Raw genomic sequence first — 22,250 nt, forward strand, 5'->3', positions numbered from 1 at the left:
CAGCTGTAATGTTTTAAGTCTTAACTCCCTCTTGCTGTATAGTGATTTATGTGCTTGTCTCGAATTGGAATCATTTTACTGATAGCAGATTGTTTTGAGAGCAGAGATGGTGTCTTATATTTGCTTGTCTGTATTCAGCCCTCGTTTCTGTCATAGTGCCTTGAATGTAGCTGGCGTTCAGTAATTGTTAGTGTATGGAATTTACTGTTGAACTGGAGTAAAGTGGAGTTTTCTGCCCTGTGTTGTGAAAAAGAAGTATATCTATTTTTAAATGGTGCAAAATTGGTGTAAATTCTGGAATTCCCTACCTGGACCAAGTTCACGAGCGTGTCTCTGAAGTGTCCTGAGGTCTCTGAGTAAATGTCCTCTTGAAGGTCACTGCTGTATTCTGGGGAAGAAAACGACCATGTTGAAGGGATGATTTATTGCAGACCCACATCCCAGCGCGCCGGAAAAAGTCAGTGCTGCGTCCCCATTGTGCGAGCACAGTGAGGAGATACAGCCAATCTGCTGACATTTCCTTGTCTTTTACTGTCAGTGGTTCCTGAGGGGACGGTATAGCTCAAGTGGTGGAGCACATGCTTAACATGAGTGAGGTCCTGGGTTCAATCCCCAGTAAATACATAAATAAACCTAATTACCCCCACCACACACACAAAAACCCAAAAACTGTAATGAGAGACAAGGAAATGAAAACAAAAAACAGTCCACCCAAGAAATCTGACACCTAAAGGGTAACACAGGCCCTGGTCTCTTTTCTTTAAAAAAATTCTATCTTTATTCCAAAATGGAAAAACCTTGAGAATCATTTGACATTCTGTAATTGTTAAAATTCAGAATTACGCATTCTTTTCCTTGGACTGCTGCTCAGCCCTGCACTTTCCCAAGTCTTAGTGTCATCTTAACAGATTCCGTGAAGGGTCCTTTACTCTCCTTGGGAAAGTCTTGTTTTTGTTTGAGTTCAGTCGAGCTGATTGTCTGGAATGTTTTCTTGATATTCAGTGGTCACGTACGATGCAGTGGAACTTAAGGGATTAAACCTTTTTTGAAAATGGAAATAGTTAACCTTTCTACTTCCCAGCTGTTAAACGTCTGATTTTGAGGCAGGGCACAGTCACTGTAAGGTTTACCTGAAGGGAAGTTGCTGCCCATCTTTGTGGAATTTGCTGAGCCAGCACCACACTTGGCTTCATTCTGTCTGTAGACCTGGTCCCTCTGGGGTAAGAGATAAGCTGTCCCTCAGCCGTTGTGCTGGGCACTTGCTGTCCTAGTGAAACACTCACCGCCTAGAAACCTTTCCTGGAAAGTTCCCTTAACTTGCCTGTCTAGGCAGTGGTTTCACTTGAGTCCCCTAATCATCCGCTTTACTTAGTGACCTAGCTGGTCTGGAGTGAGTGATATTTCACACACACATGTCTTAGAAAGTTCTTTAAAATACATAAACTGGGATATTTTGTGTGTTATTTGAAAAATACAAAGTTTATCTGTGGATAAAACATGAACACGTGTATTTCCTTACGCATATAGTAGGCTTCTCGCATCTGGAAGATTTCTCCGTTTGTTCTTGAAGCCAGTATATCAATGAGGCAGTTCTCCTCTGTGCCTGCGCCCTAGGAAGACAGCAAGAGGAGTGTCATGGCATCTGGGCTGGGGGTGACGGTGCCCCCAGCAGTGAAGGGGTACCGCACCCCTGGTGTTCTGAGAGAAGGTGGAGGAAAAGGTATTAACACAAATATTTATCTATAAATATTTCTGAATAATGTGGGAAAAGATGTTTAAACAATGCTCATGACACTGACTTACTGATTTTTTTCCTGCCAGAATATCAGTTCTTGGAAAAGCTGGAATTTGATTTTGGGTCTCCTGATTTCCCAGGCATGGTTCAGAGACCTCTCCCCGCCTCTCCCCAGCTGTGGAATTTCATACCATTTGCCTACATATTTGGACCGGGAACTTTCTATGGTTCTTCCTGCCATAGGCACATACTCTTCTCCGATAGTGATTTTAAAAACAATAGAGCTTTTTCAGAAAGCTTCAGAAATCCTTACCGTTCGATGAGACACTGGTAAAATTAAAGTCTCATCTAAACAGTAACATGACTTTCTTCTTCTAGTTTTTAGTCACATAATTTTGCAAGATGTAGGGATTGACGTATGCAACTTAAAAAAATGATTAGTTGACATTCATTTGACTTGTATACAATGCCAACTCTGATCCACAACTGTGATGGCCAGAATCCAGGTTCCCTAAATTTTTTGCCTTTCCCTTTTCTTGTCACACATTGTTCACAGACTGGTAATCTGGTCATTGGCAGACAACGCAGTGGAACGATTTCAATAGCTCTGCAGGTGTTTAATGTCAGCATTTGGAAAGATGGAAAAAGCCTCTTGTCCCTCGGCCCTCGCCAACAAATCTCTAACAAATCTGCAGTCCATTTATTTCATGGAAATGAATTTCTGGTAAGAAAGAATTATTCTAATCCTTCAGAAGTAAAATTGTGTTACATTTGAGCAGTAGTTTTTGTAAAGGGTGCCATCTTAGGGTGGCAGAGATAAACAGAGATGTCACCTGTACTTTGTCTCTGACTCAGTATTACCAACTCAGTCCTTAATGAGCCCAGTGTGTGTGCAATGATGTGAAGAGATTCACATGACTGACAACATTTCTCCCCTTGTGTTTGAAGCCCTCCTGGAGAGACAGATCTGCATAAATAATAATAAATAAGGAAGCTTACCTGCTCTTTCCTTCTGGGAGCCCAGAGTGGGTCTGAGTTTGTGCAGCAGGAGAACCAGCAGTTCCCACCCTGGACCCTGGAGGCCCCTTTCCTGACAACCACCCCCACCCCCAGCATTTTCTTCATTTCTTCTTTGCTCAGATCTCCCCTCCCCTCCGTGATCAAAGGTAGCACCATCACAGGGCAGGTCCCGCTCTACTGAGACATCAGCCTGCACCTGTTGCAGGTGTATTTTTGCATCTGACCTCTACCTTCATGGCGTGCCAGAGCTCGTGGGCATCATAGGACGGTGGGGGGTACATGAGGCCGACCATGACGTCCTTGAAGTGACCTGAAAGCTTCTCCTTCAGGTCACCAAGCAGATCCTGTGGAGAGAAAAACGAATACTTTCATTACATCACTTACCAATTTTGCAAGAGAAATGGGCTAATTGCACAAAGTTTTCTGGTAAGATTTCCTTTTCTGTGTCATTTTGCACAGTAGCAAGTCTGGTTTTGTTCACACATGTACACGTGGATCACACAAGAGGATGGACGTGAGATTTGCTCACATCTCTGCATGAGACGTCATCTGTATGGACTCTAGTCATACAGACATAGAACTAATTCCCACAATCCCAGCCCAGGCCCTCTTCTGCTCTCATTGTGAAAATAAATAAAAGTTAAACCCTGAAAGCATTTGAGTTGGGAATTCTTAGTTTCCTTGTGTGGAATTAATGAAGCATTAGTCCTCAAAGAAAGTATGCATCTTATTTTATTTTATCATTGTGGCAGTGCTTTTAGCAAAGACTTCCTGGCTACACTGCTGCCAAAAAGCTTCTATAAGTGAAGTAAGTCATCTTAGAACTTTCTTCAAAGAGTCACATTAATGCATTTAGTGAAAATATTGAAAGTTAAACACCTAAAAAGAAAAAGAAGCATGCTGGATTTTAGTCCTTGAAATACACATGTAAAAGCAGGCTAAACATGCTAAATTTAGTTTTTGTAGGGTTACAGAGGTATCTGAAAGATGTTTAAAATTTACCATTTCTCGTCAAATGTATAGAGTACACTTTTTTTTTAACATTTTTTATTGATTTATAATCAGTTTACAATGTTGTGTCAAATTCCAGTGTTCAGCACAATTTTTCAGTTTTACATGAACATATATATATATATTCATTGTCACATTTTTTTCTCTGTGAGCTACCATAAGATCTTGTATATATTTCCCTGTGTTACACAGTATAATCTTGTTTATCTATTCTACAATTTTGAAATCCCAGTCTATCTCTTCCCACCCCCCGCCCCCTTGGCAACCACAAGTTTGTATTCTATGTCTGTGAGTCTATTTCTGTTTTGTATTTATGCTTTTTTTTTTTTTCGATTCCACATATGAGTGATCTCATACGGTATTTTTCTTTCTCTTTCTGGCTTACTTCACTTAGAATGACATTCTCCAGGAGCATCCATGTTGCTGCAAATGGCGTTATGTTGTTGGTTTTTATGGCTGATTAGTATTCCATTGTATAAATATACCACCTCTTGTTTATCCAGTCATCTGTTGATGGACATTTAGGCTGTTTCCATGTCTTGGTTATTGTAAATAATGCTGCTATGAATATTGGGGTGCAGGTGTCATCCTGAAGTAGGGTTCCTTCTGGATATATGCCCAGGAGCGGGATTCCTGGGTCATACGGTAAGTCTATTCCTAGTCTTTTGAGGAATCTCCATACTGTTTTCCACAGTGGCTGCACCAAACTGCATTCCCACCAGCAGTGTAAGAGGGTTCCCTTTTCTCGACAACCTCTCCAGCATTTGTCATTTGTAGATTTTTGAATGATGGCCATTCTGACTGGTGTGAGGTGATATCTCATTGTAGTTCTGATTTGCATTTCTCTGATAATTAGTGATATTGAGCATTTTTTCGTGTGCCTATTGATCATTTGTATGTCTTCCTTGGAGAATTGCTTGTTTAGGTCTTCTGCCCATTTTTGGATTGGGTTGTTTATTTTTTCTTGTTAAGTTGTATGAGCTGCTTATATATTCTGGAGATTAAGCCTTTGTTGGTTTCATTTGCAAAAATTTCTCCCATTCCATAGGTTGTCTTTTTGTTTTACTTATGGTTTCCTTTGCTGTGCAGAAGCTTGTAAGTTTCATTAGGTCTCATTTGTTTATTCTTGCTTTTATTTCTGTTGCTTGAGTAGACTGTTCTAGGAGAACATTTTTGAGATGTATGTCAGATAATATTTTGCCAATATTTTCCTCTAGGAGGTTTATTGCATCTTGTCTTATGTTTAAGTCTTTGATCCATTTTGAGTTTATTTTTGTGTATGGTGTAAGGGGGTGTTCTAGCTTCATTGTTTTACATGCTGCTGTCCAGTTTTCCCAACACCATTTGCTGAAGAGACTGGAGTACACTCAGTTTTGCTTAAAAATATGCAATGTTTTATTTCTGAAGTGGTTCTGTAATGTAATTCAAGTGAAAGATGCCAGTAAAAACAAAATAGTCCCAATTTTCATTTCATTTAGTATCATCTGACAGCTCCTTTCCTAGACTGTGGGTTTTCTTTTTTAGCAGATGCAAGCATTCATCCATGAAGTGGCAGCTGGTGACACAGAGAATCTGGAATTTTTGCCAGGTCAAGGCAGTTCATTTAATGAGTGGTTAATAGATGTCCAGAGTCGTGCAGATGCATCCAGTGTGTACAGGAAGCACATGGTCTTCTCTTCCTGGAGCTCGTGTTCCAGTTGCTTCCCTCCTCATTCACCACTGACCATTCCTGTTTCCTTTACCGCAGAGTCCTGGAGCTGCTATGACAAGACAGAGGCTCTTCCGGGCTTGGGGCAATTGCACCAATAAAGCAGACACAGACCCTTGAGCTGCGTTCTCCTGCACAGGTGAGTCAGTACCTCTTTTTGGACGCAAGGTGGCAATGATTCAACAGGTATTCTGCTGTTTCCCAGACCTGGTGGTGAGTGCTGGAGGAAAACAACACAAGATCTATGTTTTCAGGATTCCCATCTCATAGACCTGGACGTAACCTCAGTGAAAACATGAGCCAGTGCTTTCTAAGGATTTGAATGCCATTTTTTGCAGTGTAATATCTTAAAGCAGTAGTTCAAGAGGGTTAGAAGGATTCAGATAAGAGACCAGAATGGACATAGAGGATTAGGTACTTGGGACGTGGTCGGACAAGGAAGGACATACAGTCTTGTGATGGGCATTCAGAAGCTATTCATGATGGTTAATTTCTGTGTCAATGGCTGGGTCAAGTACCCAGACACTTGGTCAAACATTCTTCTAAATATTTCTGTGAAGGTATTTTTTTTGGATGATTAACCCTGAGTAAAGCAAACTACCCTCCCCAATATAGGTGGGCCTCATCCAAACAGCTGAAGACTTTATTAGGCAAAAACTTTCCCTCCACAATTCTGCCAGCAGATGGCCCTTGGAACCTCTATGAGTCTCCAAACTGTGGCCTACTTGTGGATTTGGGCTTGTCAGTCTCCAAACTCTGTGATTAATTCCTCAAAATCTCTCTCTCTGGCTAGGCACGCATTGACATTCTTGCCAACAGTGAGGACCTTGCAGAGTTGGAACAGCACGTGACTGAGACGTTTTCTTCATTAAGGCATGTCATGCACCTCTCTGTGAATTTATCCTTTTGCTACAACAAAACTAACTTCAAACTAATAATAAAAATACATCGGATGAATCCCAAATATTTGGAAATTTAAAAATGCACTTCTATATGATTCAAATCTCAAAGAATAAATCACGAGGGATTTAAAAAATACTTTTAATTTAATGAGGGTGAAAATACAAGTCTCAAAATTTGTTGTGAGATGCAGCTACAACATTGCTTGAAGATACATTTTAGTTTAAATGTGTATATTAGAAGAGAAACATAAAAATCAATGGTATGATCTTCCACCTCAAAAAACTAGAATAAGAAGAGTAAATTAAATCCCAGTATAAGAAGGAAATGAGGGTGGTATGATCAGATATCAGTGAAATAGAAAATTGATCAAAACCTGATTTTCTGAGAAGATGAGTAATGTTAACAAAATTCTAATCAGACTGATGAGAAAAAAGAGAGAAAGCACAAAATAGCAATACTGGACACGAACATGACACACACAGCTCCTGCAGACCTCAAAGGGAGCACGTGTGCTGCTGCGTCTGAAACTCCAGCTGGAATGGCTCGATTCCGTGACAGATGCAAATTAGCAACCGAGAAGTAAACTCAAGCAGAATTTCAAACTCAACCTCAATTTCTTTATATTAATTTTAAAAATTGAATTCATAATTAACCTACCCTCTTTAACCTCTAGACCCAGATGGAATCACTTGATAAAATCTATGAAACATTTAAAGCAGAAGTAAAGTCAGTGTTACACACAATCTTGTAGAAGATAGCAGATGAAAGACCTCCATTTTTTTTATGTGGCTAGCATTGTCCTGACACCAAAAAAAAAAAGAAAAAAAAACTTCACAAGCAAAGAAAATTGCATGTGGATGTCCCTTGTGAACACAGATGCCTATATGCCTATACATATATATATATGTATATATATTTTCAAATATCTGTAAATCAAATCCATCAATACTTAAAATTTGTTAAAAAGAATGGCACATAATGACCAAGGAGGATTTATTGCAGGAATGCAAGCAGTTTACACTTGAAAAATCAATGTAATTCCTCATTTTAGTCTTAGGAGAGAAGATCCACCAGCTTTCTAGGACAAGCCCTGATGGTTTGGTATTTGCTCATCTCACTGGGCGGGGCCTGGGGGAGTGAGTACTGCAAGCTGACTTCCCTGTCACTGTTGGAGTCCTTCAACTATTCAGTGCTGTGTGAGCCAATTTGATGGATTTGGCCTCAACTTTTGTGGGTCGGAATACTTGGAGGGGCTTAGGGATTGGTGCAGTCATAGAAGAAAGATTGTCAGGAGTGAAGGGGGCACAGGATGAGGGGTGATGTTGGGAGACACTCTGTGTGGGTCTCACGTTTCTGAAGGTGATGCAGAGCGAGGCGCCAACAGCATGTTTCCCAGGACATCTGTCCAGTGACTAGTGTCAGAGGCAGGGCTGGTCCTCCACATGGGCACTGCCCTCTGCCCATGGTCTGTGTCACGTTTTCCACCTTGTGATTCTCTGCTGCAGAGCCACCCACTGCACGTGCAGGTCATCCAGTCATCTCTGCATCCACCTGTGGAGTTGAGGCTTGGAAAACAGGTGCAAAAGCTCTGACTCTCTGGCTGCCCCTGTCACTGAGTGGTAGACTGTCTTGTCTTTGCCCCGGAGTCTCCTGCTTTCCACAAGAACCACTGTCATCGTAGCTGTCTTGTAAGTGTATCAAAGTCTCACATCCTTCACGGCTCCTGACGCTGATGGTACAGCGTAGTATGAAATGAACCCATATATGTGGAGAAAACATTTTCACTCTATACGCAAGAAATGGTTAATGTCTAAATTATATTAAAAAAGAACCCTACAAATCAATAAGTGAATGACAAGGTACTGAAAGCAAAGTACACAAAGAATATAAAGGGTTATTTTCAAAGAAGAAGAAAATGAAATGTAAAACAATTACGAAAAGATGCTATGTATTACATTGTTACTATCATTCATCTGTTACTGGTGCTGGAGACATGATAATTTTACAAGCAAATGAATAAAGTAATTCTCTAATCAGCCACTTCCTAGGCGTGTTAGTACTTCAGGACTGACGTGCTCAGAAGTACCACAAGGAGATTTCATTGACTTTCATAAGATTAGTCAAAACCTAAGAAGCATTATAAGGATTTAAGGGAAATGGGAACCATTAGTTATTGCAGATGGGAGTGGTTTAGAGAGGGGTTTGAAGCCTGGTGAGCCCTGGCTTCAGCAGTAATTGATTTCCTTTCTCCTCCTTACCTCTGTCCCCGGTATAGATTGTATGTTATTTCAAGGAGAAATAATTGTTGAAGCTGTAACAGACACAGGGGCTTTCTGAAGTTATAAAACTTTGCGTGATTCAATAGAAAATCTTTTTGAAATTATAAATTATTTTTCCTGGTGGTTAAGTTCCCAGTTTCACCCAAAGGAGTATATTTAAGTCATTTTACATTTGAAAGGTAAGGTAGGTGGTTGTACCATTTTACATTATTTAATCCATGCTTATAAAATCGACCTGTGATAAACTATAGTTAATTTCAGCTGTTGACATGAACACACCATCCACCCCCTCACTTCAAAACAAGTGAGGACTGAAGAGAAGAGAAAAAGTCTTTTCCTGGTGCTAGCGACATGGCAGTTTCATGTCTCACTAGGTAAGGCGGTTCCTAGCCTGCCTCTCCTAGATGTGCTCGTGTTTCAAGGTCACGAATTTTAACCATGAAGCTGATAGGTAATAGGAAAAAAAAGTGTTATGAGAACAAAATGTATGAAGAGTGAGCTTGAACTTCTCAATGTTCACATCTCTTTACAGAGTACCGGCCGAGTCGGTCTGCTGGGCCCCTGTCACAGAGCTCCGCCAACCACAGAGCACTGCTGACCACAGAACACCAACCAGACAGCACCACCGACCAGAAAGCACCACTGACCACAGAGCACCACGGACCACAGAGAACCGTCGACCACAGAGCACCACTGAGCACAGAACACTGACCAGAGAGCACCACTGACCACAGAGCACTGCCAACCACAGAGCACCATGGACCACAGAGCACTGCCAACCACAGAGCACCACTGACTGCAGAACACCACAGACCTCAGAGCACCACGGATCAGAAAATACCACCAACCACAGAGCACCACCGACCACAGAGCACCATCGACCAGAGAGCACTGCCAACCACAGAGCACCACCAACCACAGAGCACCACCGACTGCAGAGCACCACCGACTGCAGAACACCACAGACCTCAGAGCACCACGGATCAGAAAATACCACCAACCACAGAGCACCACCGACCACAGAGCACCATCGATCAGAGAGCACTGCCAACCACAGAGCACCACTGACTGCAGAACACCACGGACCTCAGAGCACCACGGATTAGGAAATACCACCAACCACAGAGCACCGCCAACCAGAGCACCCAGACTGACTGGGATCTGAACAACAGAAACGTGGTTTCTCATAGCCTGGAACCAGGAGCCCGAGATCAGTTACTGGCAGGTGATTCCTAGTGAGGTATCTCTTCCGGGTAAAGAGGCTGCCCCCTACCTGTGTCCTCACGTGATCTCCTCTGTAAATACCCCCCTCCCCACCCTGAGCTCTCATCCTGTTCTTAGCAGGACCCTGGTCCTACTGGATCAGGGCCCCCTCTTGTGATCTCACTGAACTTTAATCACTTCCATCAAGGCCCACCTCCAAACACAGTCCCACTGGGTGTTAGGGTGGTAACATGTACATTCTGGGGGACAGTTCAGCCTGCCACACCCAGCCCTGTGCCCACCCCAGTTGTGAGTGCTGGGACTGTGAGTGAACAGACCCCTCCCCTATGGGGTCTGAGTTCTGGAGGAGGTGTGGGATTGAATCATGGTTATCACCTGTGAGTGAATCATGTGAGCTGTGAGACGGCAGTGGTGTCAGGGAGAGAAGCAAGGGGAGCGGGTCCTGGAAGGAGCCCTGGGCAGGTGACATCTTGAACAGGGCAGTTGGATCCAGCCCCCCAGAGCTGACCCGGAACCAAGCCTGGCCGGTCACGAGGGGTCAGCAGAGCGGGCACTGCCCGGGTCAGCCTGGGGTTGCTCACTGTACAGCGGCCCACACTGAGGGGATGCTGGGAAGACGTGATTCAGGGTCAGATGGCCTCGTGCTGTGGGATTTGGGGCGCGTGGGCCTCGACACTCCATCACGTAGCCAGCACCCAGGGCTTGATGAGCGGCAGCTGCTGGGGTGGCTCTGAGCTGGTCGTGCCTGCCCAGATGGGAGCTGAGAAGACGGGTTGCTTCAGTGTGAGTCTGTGCCTCACCGGCACTGACCAGGAGTCAGCCTGATCCCCCGCGCAGGGGTACGACAGCCCCTCTGCAGCCCGTCCTGCTGGGCTGGGAGGTCTGCACCACCTTGTTCCTTCCCCTGGTCAGTGTGTCGGCCCCAGGTGGTCCGAGGGCTTTCCCCTGAGTCTAGGGACAATTCCAGCTTCAGTTCAGGGAGGCTGCTGGTGGGATTCAGCAACTTTTCACTCACGTAAACTATTAAATAACGTATTTGTGGCGCGTGCTGGGAATTGTCCCTTACTCAGCAGTATAGAAAATAATGCCGTCTCATCTTGACTGTTCGTGTTCATAAGAGAGAAAGATCTCAGTGACCAACCTGCAGGGAATCTGCAGGCTCCCACACACAGGGAAGGGCAGCAGAAGCTACACCTTGCCCAGGTGGAAGGAATAACTGAACATGAGCAGTGGGGCGGTCAAGGAGCCCTCAGGAGTCAGGCAGGATGACCTGGGAGCGGCCTGGGCAAGGAGTGAGGGAAAAGGGAAATTTGGGCTATTTGTGAATATTCATTTTAACTATGAAGTGGATAATAAAGGGATTTTTTTCCTTTTTTTTTTTTTAAGGTAGAGTAGAATTCTATAAATGCAGTGCTTCTCCGTGTCAGACCAGGGCTGGACTCTGGACAGATTGCAGTGGGTAACCTGGTCCTGCTTCCAGGAGGTGCTGGTCTAGGAGCAGGAGGTAAGACAAACCTGCACACCTGGCAGGGAGGGAGGTCAGCATGGTTACAGGGCGGGTGCCCCTGAGTGGACCTGCCCAGGGCGGCGGTTGGGGGGTGACGGGTCCACAGGGAGTCAGGAGAGGAGGAGGCAGCGGGAGAAGAGGGGGCAGCGGGAGAGGATGCGGAGTAACAGGTGAGCATCGGGGGCCATGGTGCAGGGGGCGTGCATTGGGGTGGCCTGCGTGCACAGGTCCGGCCCTGAAGACCACAGAGCACCGGGCAGACTCTGGGTGTCAGCGGTGAGTTGGCAGAACTACCAGGCACCCCTTCCCCTGGGAGGCAGCGGATGGGGCGGGAAGTGGTGCGTGCTGGAGGTGCACCGAGGAGATGGACCGGGGACTGGGGGCACACGGGGCATGTGGGTTTCATTCGTGCACAGATGGGTGTCTGTGAGGGGAATCAAGATTAACACTTGGGGATTCAAGTGGGGACATGGGCCTTCAGATTCGGACTCATCTGGCTTCTGTGCGGGGGTCAGGGTACCCGAAAGGCAGGGACTGGGGCTGCATCCTGGGATGGGAGTTTCTGTGTCAATCTGGGCGCCACGTGGACTGAGTTGGGGAGGAGGGATGTTTCAGAGGACAGGGACCCCTACTTGGTAACACCGACCTCCCCAGGCTTCTCCCAGGCCTGGGTCACCCTCAAGGGGGGAATGACCACCTCCCAGACCCTAGCATGTGATGAAGGCCGCTTCCCTGGAGGGTCCATTGTGTCCTGGACGTCAGATTCCCTAGTGTTGAAATTGTCTCCGTCTGTTTTAGGGTAATTTTATGGAGACTGATAAAGTAAAGCTTTAACCTGAGTTAACCTAATTTATAAAAAGCCCAGGTGTATGTAATCCTTTGGGTTAAAAAGAGTACTGAAAATGACCTCTCAGAGCAGTATGCACAGTAAAACAGAATTAGACAGCTAGTGTTGCTACATTGATAGTTTTACGTTCTCTTTCGAAAGAAAACCAGCGCTGGTGCCCTAGGAATGTGAGAAGACATAGCAATGTTACGTTACGTGGAGGAAAAAGCGCCTCAGCTTCCTTCTCTGGCTGAGGTCAGCTTGTCTCTCCAGTAGTGGGGCCTGTGGTTAGCAGTTCACTCTGGAGCAGAGGGCTGCATTTATTTCGGGTGTTGTGGTTGCTCAGAGGTTTAGAGATGGTGTAAGTGTCAGTGAGACCAATGCTGTAGAGAATGTTTTCTGACAGTGTTTTGTCCTAATGCTCGGTTGACAAATTGATTGCTGTTTCCAGTCATTTTGGCCCAGAGAGTCTTTGTTCTGAATCTGTGGTTTAAGCGCATGTCAAAAGAGAGAAATCTTGGATGGTTTGAAATTGGGGTGTAAACTCAGGATTGTTTAAAGGACTTTAAAGCACTCAGGATTGTTTTATTGCCGGGAACTGTTTTCACCCTGATTATTTGAACTGTGTGTGGGAGAAGGAAAGCTGGTAGAGAGGTCGCGGTGGTTGAGGTGAGGACCTGAGGGAAACTGCAGGAAAAGATCCTCCTTTTTAGCCTAATTGGACGGCTGGGGGGTGCAAGCTGTCACTTTATGAAGCGGGACGGCTTCTGAGAAAGGGCTGTGGCATCTCTGAGTGTGGACCACGCGTCACACGCAGACACTTGGGTGCACTACTTTCCCACCTTCCCTAACAGGCTAGGGGCACAGGAGCTGTTTCTGACACATGGTGCCATGGACATCTTTGCGATCTGAGGCTGAGAGGGTGGCGCCACCTGCTCCCAGGAGTTGGCCTGGAAGCGGGCGGGGCATGGCACTTACCCGGCCGCACATGCCCTGGTAGGCCTCGGCGATCACCTGCCTCTGCGCGCCGCTGCGCTGCGTCAGAATGTCCAGCAGCAGGTCCTTGTCACAGTCTGGAAAACAGCGTAATAGGAAAGTTGTAGGGGTGCTGCTCCGTAGCCAGGAAAGCCCGTCCTCTGTGGATCAGAACCAGCATGGGGGCGGTCCCGGTGATGCTGTAAAGCAGGGAGCTGTTCCAACTAAAAGGTAAATTGCAGGGCAGCCCCTGCTGGACTAAGCTTCCTCCCACCTCTCCTTGTGTCTACAGACTTCCCCTTTAAAAAGATCCAATAGAAACACAGGGTGGGAAAGAATGTAGCCTGTCTGCAGCCACCTTTCCCACCCCACCAACTAAGGCTTCCCTGGGCTTCAAGCTGATTTGTGTCTCAGTGGCCATAGCATCCTTCTCACTTCACAGCAAGAGGGATGCAACTCAGTGAGCGGACTTTCAGACAAAAATCCCTGCTGTGGGTCACCCTCCAGGAGGAGGAAGAGTAGGGAGGGGGGCTGTGAAAGGATGGGGGTGTGCCCCTCCTGAGGGTGGGGGTGCCTCTCTCAGAACAGAGGCTCCCGCTGAGTGCACAAGTGATCCAGGTGAACCTAGCTGTAACTGTGGTCGTGGCCGACTGACCAGGAAGTCCTCAGCGCTTCCTGTGGCCCGGCCACCATGCAGACAGGCTTTCCTGGTGACAGGCTCTTGGGTTTTGTTTGTTTTTTGTTTTTCTTTTTTTTTTTTTTTTTTTCAGGGAGCATTTACTTTGGAAACCTTGCAGTGTGAATTCTCTTTACTCCTTTGAGATGTAAACCTTCTCTCAACCACCTGCCAGTTTTACAGCCCAGAAATGCCTTTCTTGAGGACTTGGGGTCAATTACTTTGAAATATAATCACCGATAAAGATAGACCCCCTGTCTCAGGGCTCTGTGCAGGGCCAGACCCTCCCTCCCCTAAGTACCTGTTAGCAAGCACGGACGTCCACGTCACCTTGACCGGCGACACCCCCAGTGTCCTCCAGAACTTTCCCCCTTGCTCACCCACTGCTCACACTGTTCCTTTTTCTGAGTTGAGCTCAGTCTCTCAAAGTCTTTAAGTCATTCCCTGCCTGTTTAATTCTGTGCGGCGCAGTTTTTCTTTGACAAAAGGAGCTGTTTTGTGTAGATGAGGAGACAGAGTTGAAGGGCTAGGATGGTAAGCAGACTATCTTTTTTGGAAACTGAAGGCATCCTGGACACGTGTGTTAGGGTCACAGGAAAGCTAAGACTCAGGTGCTGAAATGCCCAGCGAGAGAGAGAGCAGGGGACTTGGAACTACACAGATGACCGTGCCTGTGAGAACCAGCAGGCAGGTGTTTACGCAGCCGAGGGAAACCGTCTGGAAGCTGCAGAACGGAGGGAGGGAGGGAGGCGTAGAGTCAGCTTCGAAGGCTGAGGTTTACAGTTTGTGAGAAGCAAGGCAGCCGCTGTGGAGAGCACAGACGGCACCGCGCCCTGGGCTCCAGGTCAGCCCTGGACCCAGAGGACCTGAGTGGTTCTAGATGGGTCTGTTACCTGCAGGAGGGGCTGCCCCAAATGAACGTCTTTTTAGTAATAAATAGAAGGTTTTTAGTTATATCCACTGTCGTTTCTGCCATCATCACACTTACGTAATTAATAGGGTCTTCTGGTGTTTGTTGTTGTTCTGTTGAGATTATCCACAACCTGCCTTTCTGAATCACAATTCAGTTTTCAAAGTTCATAGCAATTCTTGCTCACTTATCCTTCTAGAGATATTTCAGAATAATTTCATGTGGAGCTCAAAAATTTTAATTAAAATAACCATAAACTTAGGGGTCAATTTAGACAGATTGTCTTTCTGTCCCTAACGTGACGTATCTGTTGAGTTATTTAGGTGTTTTTCTTTTCTAAAAGAGTCAAGATTTGTAGAGCTTTTTGCAAAGGACAAGAAACTTTATTTTGTTAAAATTCTTCATATTTGCACTTTTATTGATATTTCTAGTTATTTTTATTTTGTTTCTTAACACATAATTGCTTCATAAAATAAATGATACTGAATTTTATGTTGATCTTGTATCCAGAAAAATTATTGCACTCTCTTGACTTTTAATAATTTTTTACTTGACTACCTTGGATTTTAAGGTATATAATCATGTCCCCACAAATACAATAATTTTTATTTCTTCTTTAGGATAATGGAATCTTTTTCTCTTTCTTGTCCTGTTGCATTAGGACAATGAGGTTTCTAGATAATTCTTATTTTATGATTTAACAGGAAAGCCTGGTGCAGTGAAACATGGCACTTTTGTAGGTGTTTATGATGTGCAGCTGGTTCTTATTACTCACAATGGGCGTCTGCAAAGTCACCGTAAATGTGGGTTAGTAAATGCTGAACTATGGCTTCTAGGGGAAATAAAGGAAAACTCAGCAACTGGAAACAAAAGGGAACTTCCCCCCACTTTTATCAAGAACATCTACACGCACCCCACGGCTAAAATCATACTTGCGCGAAAGGTCAGGAACAAGGTGAGGGAATCTAGTCTAAATAGCACTGCGAGTTTCAGAAAGATTGGTTTTGACTTGTATGCAGTTTGGCCCTGATTTAGGCATGTAGGTTAAAAACAGTTTCCATTATCCAGAATCTCACAGGGATGATCTGGAAATTATATACGTCACCTGAGGCAAAATGAGCACAGCTGTCCCCTGAGTGTACGCAGTGGGAGCTGGAAAGGGGGCCGTACCCTCAGAGGGGTCGTCGGAGAGGCAATGCTTTCCCGTCTCATTGGTGAATTGTACAACTTAAGAGGAGTTTTGTCAAAACCTCTCATTTTTATTTGCTTCAGAGTGAGTATATTTCTGCTTTCTGATTTCTGTAAGTAAGTCACAGTAGCCAAGTCAGAAATCAACAAGTGGGGCGACGTCCCACTCAAGAGCTTTGGCACAGCAGGAGTGAAGAAGCAGGCTGCAGACGGGAGAAATCTGATACGGAGTTGATATCAGGAACTCAAACAACTCAATAGCATGAAACAGTCTGATTGAAAAATGGGCAAAGGGCCTGAATAGACATTTTTCCCAAGCATAAATACAAATAGCCGAGAAGTACGTGATAAGATGTTCAGCATCACTAATCATGAGGGAAATGCAACTCAGAACCACAGGGAGGTGCCACCTCACACGTGTCAGAATGGCCATTACCCAGAAGATAAGAGAGAACCAGTGCTGGTGAGGATGTGCAGAAGAGGGAACCCATGTGCCCTGCTGGTGGGAATGTAAATTGGTGCACCCTCTATGGAACACATTATGGAGGTTCCTCAAAAAACTTAAAATAGAGCCCCCATAGGATTCAGCAGTTCCAGTTTTGAGTGTTCATCCAAAGAAATGAAGTCGCTATCTTGAAGCACCATCTCCACCCTCATGTTCCTTACAGCACCGTTCACAATAGCTGAGACCGGGAGACCACTTAGGTGTCCATCCACAAAGCAGTGAATAAAGGAAATGTGCTAGACACACAAGGGAATGTCATTCAGCCATAAAAGGAGGAAAGCTTGCTGTTTGTGACAACATGGTTGAATCTGGAAGGTATTATGCTAAGTGAAATAAGGCAGAGAAATACAGATGTTGTGTGATCTCACTTATACGTGGAATCCCAAAAAGCTGAATTCACAGAAATAGCGAGGGGCTGGAAGGGTGGAGGAAATGGGGACCTGACAGTCAAAGGGTCCAAGCTTCCAGGTATGAGAGGAATACGTCCTGGGGTATGAGGGGCAGCGCAGGTTCTGCAGTAAACAGCACTTGAAGGTTGCTGAGAGTCCATGGTGAACGTCTCACCATAATAACAGAAGTGTTCATTGTGTGCGAAGAAGGACCTGTGAACTAACCTTACTGTGTTCATCATTCAGCAGAACATGTGTGTATCAAATCATCACATTGTGCACCATAAACTCACACAATGTTATTTTTCAATTATGTCTCCACAAAGCTGGGGAAAACCCACAATGGCCAAGGGAAACATTAGCAATTCTCTCCTTTAATTGTACTCTGCTGGGGGTGGGCAGGCTTTTAAGGCATTTCGAGCTGTATTTTGCCCTGGCATGCAGGAATTGACATTCTGCCGTCAACACCAGAAAACCTCCTGAAATTCTTCAGCTCAGACCCTGACAAGCAGAAAATTCCCAGGGTCAAAATGAGTCAATATTATGACGCCAAAATTTCAATGACAAGAAAATTGAAACTAAAGTGAAGAAAAAATTTTTTTCAGTGAATAGATTTCTCTCATCTATAGTTTTAAAGCAAAAATTACTCTCTTAAAGAAAAAAATTAATCTAACTTTTCGTTATGTTGTCTCTGTATTTCTAGTGATGACTGATGTTTTAAAAGGCGTGGAATCATTGTGGACTCCTAAGTCGACTTCAGATCATGTTCAAAGTCATTTATTGTTTTCTCTCTGGGGTTCTCCTGGTGGACACACACACACACAAGCAGAGCAGAGCTGTCGTAAGGGCAACCTTGTCTTCAAAGTGAGGAGCTTTGCTTTCTTAACTAAAGTCTTCACATATTTTATGCAAACGTTTCCTTTCTGTTTTCAGTGTTTATCTTCGTACTCACCAGAAGTTTTCTTAAAACAGATTGTACTAAGAAAAATAAATGGATCTTTAACACTCCGCATCACACCTTAAGGATGAAATCGTTTTTAGAAGAACACAGCAGGTCCCCCTTCTCTCTGTATTCCTTCCTAAACTCTGATCTCATCCACTCATAATCACCTGCACCCAGGGGGAGTCCACCGACCAGGTGGTAAGAGGCACGAAGGATGAGCCCAGTGGCAGTGGGGTCAAGGCCGGGAGAGTCTGGAAGCAGAGTGCCGGGCTTGCGCTGTGAGCTTGGAGGGCAAAGGAGGGTTCTAGCAGGAAGGCTCACTTGAATGGATTCTTGAAGGAGGAAAACTTGGATGCCAAGTAGGTGGAATTAGAAAACAGCCTTCCAGGTGGGGGACCCCGGGCCAGTTTGCAGGGATGTGGAGAAGCAGATTCCCTGGGGGAGCGGCAGGAACTTTGATTTGGCTGCACGAGGAAGTAGCAAAGGAAACAGGCTAGAAAACAACCAGAGCCAAAAGGCTGTTTATCCCAGATCAAGTGTTTTGGATTGGGATTTCATTCAGTAGTGATGAGATGTTTAAGAATTTAAGGCAAAAGCGTGTTGGGATCGGATTTGCAATTGCGATAGGGAAATCTCGTCACCACTGTCGTCCTTTTCTGTTATTTTTCTCATTCTGCTTCTTTGCCCAGCTTTTCATGTTAAGCTGTGTTGGCCTCTGTTAGACATCAGCTCTTTACTCCCACGTTACAGTCTTAGAACAGGCAGAGTGGGATGGTGACAGTGAGAGGCACTGGAAACCTCCCGGCTTACCAAATCCCTGGAGCGCTCCCTCCAGCACCTGGGCGTCCATCACAGGATTGAAATTGGGGGCGGGGAAGATGGTCCCCTGCACCTGGTAGGGGGAGTCAGAGAGAGGGGCTGCAGTAATTCACACCAGAGTTCAACAATTTTTTCCAGATAAATAAAAACAAAAGTATATTCTATGTTTTTAAATGACTCTAAGATACACACACAATTCCGTTAAACAGATGTGTTAATTGCATGTTCATTGCAGAGAACAGACTTGGTTGAATTCCTTTTAGTCCATTGGCCTCTCCTATGTTGGCATCTCTTATGCATCTAGGAAACTGAGAAACTAGGACTAACAATGGAAAAGTGTAAAAGTCAAATAAATACCCATCTTCTTAATAAACAGTGAGCATTTTCTCAGGAATTAGACCATTTATAGGGACTGAAAAGAAGTGTGCTGTGGGGATTCCTGCTGCTGACATGAATTAGAAGATGCACTTCCCATCATGGCTTTTTTTTTTTTTAAACGTATTAGGGGCCCGAAAATCATATTAGATAAAATTGAAATATTTGAATTTGGGTTATGGGGTTTGTAGAAATCCGGGTGGTTTAGACAGGGTGAAGATTTTTTTGCGGAAGCTTGAGGCTACATAGGAAAACAAAACCCTGACTGACACTCATTTGAATTCTCCTTCTTGCCAATAATAAAAAGGCAGAACATGTGAGTTAGGCTTTGAGTCCACACGGTCTCTCATTCCAGCAGAACCAACCAGCACTGGGCTCTGTAGGGTGGCACTTAGCCGGGAGCTGCCAGTCAAGGTTTATAAAGATGAGGAGCTCTCCAGTTTGTTGTCAGTGCCCAGAAATACCGGGAAAATGCCTTCCCATAGCAGACGGGTCTCCCGGGCCTTGAGAACGCAGAAGTTCTCCAAGCTGTTCTGCAGCAGTAACATCTCGGCTGAAGAGGAAGTTTCCTGGAGCCCATTTGGTAACAGTGGAAAATTCCACTTGTCTCATTGATGCATTAATTAGTGAGAAAAAGACTGGACCATAATTTCTAGTCCAAGAAATAGGCATATGCCAAAACCAAAATTGTTATGAAAAGATTTTGGGGAGATTAAAACACTGTTCACTTGAGTTAAAACTAAGAATTGAACTCAGTTTGGATTCCACTTGATTGATGAGAAACACGAAGTTGTCTACATCTTACTATGCCAGTGCCTGCGTTTGCAAACGAATGTCCAGTTTGCTTCTGATACCTCCAGCTTGTTGGCAATGATCTAGGCCCCACGTTCCCTTGAGCCCACCCTCAGCTCTCGAAGCTACTGGTGGGGACACACGTGAGTTTTCTCTCTCATTCACGCACCAGCTCCCCTGGGTGAGGCTCTCAGAGGAAAACAGACTTTGGTTCTTCTTTTATTTTCTGAATTAAGTGCAGAGAGCAGATTCTAAAGCACATCCCCAGACTGAGTTCTCTTCACCTCAGTCATTTTCTTTTGACTCTAATCCTGGAGGAATTTAAAATTTAAACTTTAGAAAGAAGTGCTGTACCTTTAAATGTGAACTTATTTTTTTCTTTTCTGCTATTTCTCGCTGCCTTTTACCAAATCCTTTTTGTCTGTGTAGTTTGTTCTCAGTTTTTTCATCGGGAAAATTAAAGGTTTTCTGAGGCATGGGGAAGAGATACTTTCTTTCCCCTGTTTCAGGAGTTGGAAGACTTGACTTGTTTGGACAAGTCTTGTGGGGACAGTACCATTTATTGCCTTGTGACCTTAATCTGGCTGAGTGCTCTCAGCCAAAGGGCTGCTTTGAAACAGAAAAGAAAATGTGTTTGAAAAAATTGGGACATAGTGTTAAGTATGTGTAATTATCTAGGCCATTTTCAGCACTGAGTGCACAAGTGTCCCCACAAAACAAAACATTTCATTACTGCCCAGACTAGGATCCCCCAGAATTTTCTACTGGAGTAAGTGCTATAAAATGCAACTGTCTTGTGAAAAAAAAAAAAAGAAAAAGGAAGAAAAAAAAAGCTCTGCAAGTTATATATAAGGAAAGCTAGAAATGCCTACAGTGATTTATCAGACACAATCTGTAGGTGGAATTTAAAAGTCTGCAGTTTTTTCATAATCCTCATACAATGAGTGCAATGTATTTTTATGATATGCAAAAATATTTTCTTTTTTCTCGTTGACAGCTCTTAATCTCCTTTGCCATCTAAAATGATCTCTTTATTAACTGGCCTTAAAATCATACATTAAAAATGTTTTGGAAAGAAATTCAACACTAAAAGTAAAAAAAAAAAAAAATTGGGAATTTTTAGTAATCCAAAAAACACAACTTTCTAGTAAATGTTTGTCATTCAAGCCGATTTATATAGCTAATTAAATCATTATATTCACTTTATGTCAATTATTATGCTTCAGTTAAGTTCATGTCAGCAACATTATTCCACATGAGGCACATACTTAGTGTTCCTTTTGTTTACTTTCTCGTTGGAGTGCTGCCTTTGTCTTTTAATGATCTTATTTTTCCAGTTTTCCTGGGATATAATTGACGTGTACCATTGTGTAAGTTTATGGTGCACAACGTGATAATGTGATACACATAGTATATATTGTGAAATGATCTCCACGGTAAGGTTAGTTCACACCCATCGCCTCACACAGTTCCCTTTTTTGTTTTTGTGAGGACATCTGAGACCTACTCTGAGTGACTTTCATGTGTACAACACAGCATTGTTGGCTGCAGTCACCGTGCTGAACGTCACACCCCAGGACCATTCACCTCACAACTGGGAGTTTGTACCCTTCATTGACATCCCCGGATTCCACCCCAACCTCCCACCAGCCCCTGACAACCACCAGTCTGCCACCAGTTTTGACTGATCTGATAGCTAAGCTATCAAAACAGTTCAACTAATAGTTTTAACTTTGTCCCCTGAATTAAACAATTGTTTGAAAAAAATTGTTTGATTAATTGCTTTGGGCTATAAAACTTTCTTCAAGTGCTCATGATATCCTTGTAGATTTATATTAATCTATTTTAAGGTAATCTGACCTTTCCAGTTTAGTTTTTTTTCAAATATTTGTGCTCAGCCACATTCTAAGAGTTCCTTCCACTGGACACCAGTCTCTCTGATGACATCAGTCTATGCTAAGAACTTTCTCAAACTCCCTGGCACATACTGCATTTTAATTTATCACTAGTACCTTATGTTCTGGGGAATTTGACTCTGTCAGTATATTACTGTTTTGTAATATGCTGCTGAACCAAGTAGTTATTCTGTGGCCGCAGTTCGTATCCTTCTAATTATATTTTACATCCCTTGTCTGCAGAAGGAACATCAAAACCAGACGTGATTTTCTGTGTAGTGAGACTTCTTTTTACAATGTTCTCATTTACTGGTGATGTCACTTAAATTAAATGATTTCTTTAAAAAATTCATTCATGAAATTTTTGGCTGAATGACCCTGCTTTACATATAATTAATATGATGAAACTTGTTTTTAAACAAATATAGGACATGTATGAATTAAGCAGATTCCTGAAATCACTACTTGGGTCATACTTATTGTTTGTATTAGGAAAACTGAAGAGAGACAGCGCAGACAAATGGGGTTTGCCTGGAGTGGAGGGTGTAGGGGTGGAGACGGGGTCCTGAG

General features: G+C 44.0%; 1 protein-coding gene across 1 annotated transcript in view; it reads right to left on the reverse strand.

The window, feature by feature from the left end:
• ANXA10 (annexin A10) overlaps positions 1 to 18,685 on the reverse strand; it is a 31,790-nt gene extending 13,105 nt beyond the window's left edge. The window contains exons 1-5 of the mRNA XM_031442067.2: positions 18,610 to 18,685; positions 13,192 to 13,286; positions 2,986 to 3,099; positions 1,520 to 1,610; positions 309 to 388 (exon numbers count right to left, since the gene is read on the reverse strand). Coding sequence (XP_031297927.2) covers positions 309 to 388; positions 1,520 to 1,610; positions 2,986 to 3,099; positions 13,192 to 13,286; positions 18,610 to 18,649 — 420 coding nt within the window. The 5' untranslated portion in view covers positions 18,650 to 18,685. The remainder of the gene's footprint in view (positions 1 to 308; positions 389 to 1,519; positions 1,611 to 2,985; positions 3,100 to 13,191; positions 13,287 to 18,609) is intronic.
• Between the last annotated feature and the right edge of the window lie 3,565 nt (positions 18,686 to 22,250).

Source organism: Camelus dromedarius, chromosome 36 (assembly GCF_036321535.1).
Source record: "Camelus dromedarius isolate mCamDro1 chromosome 36, mCamDro1.pat, whole genome shotgun sequence".
Lineage (NCBI taxonomy): Eukaryota > Metazoa > Chordata > Mammalia > Artiodactyla > Camelidae > Camelus > Camelus dromedarius.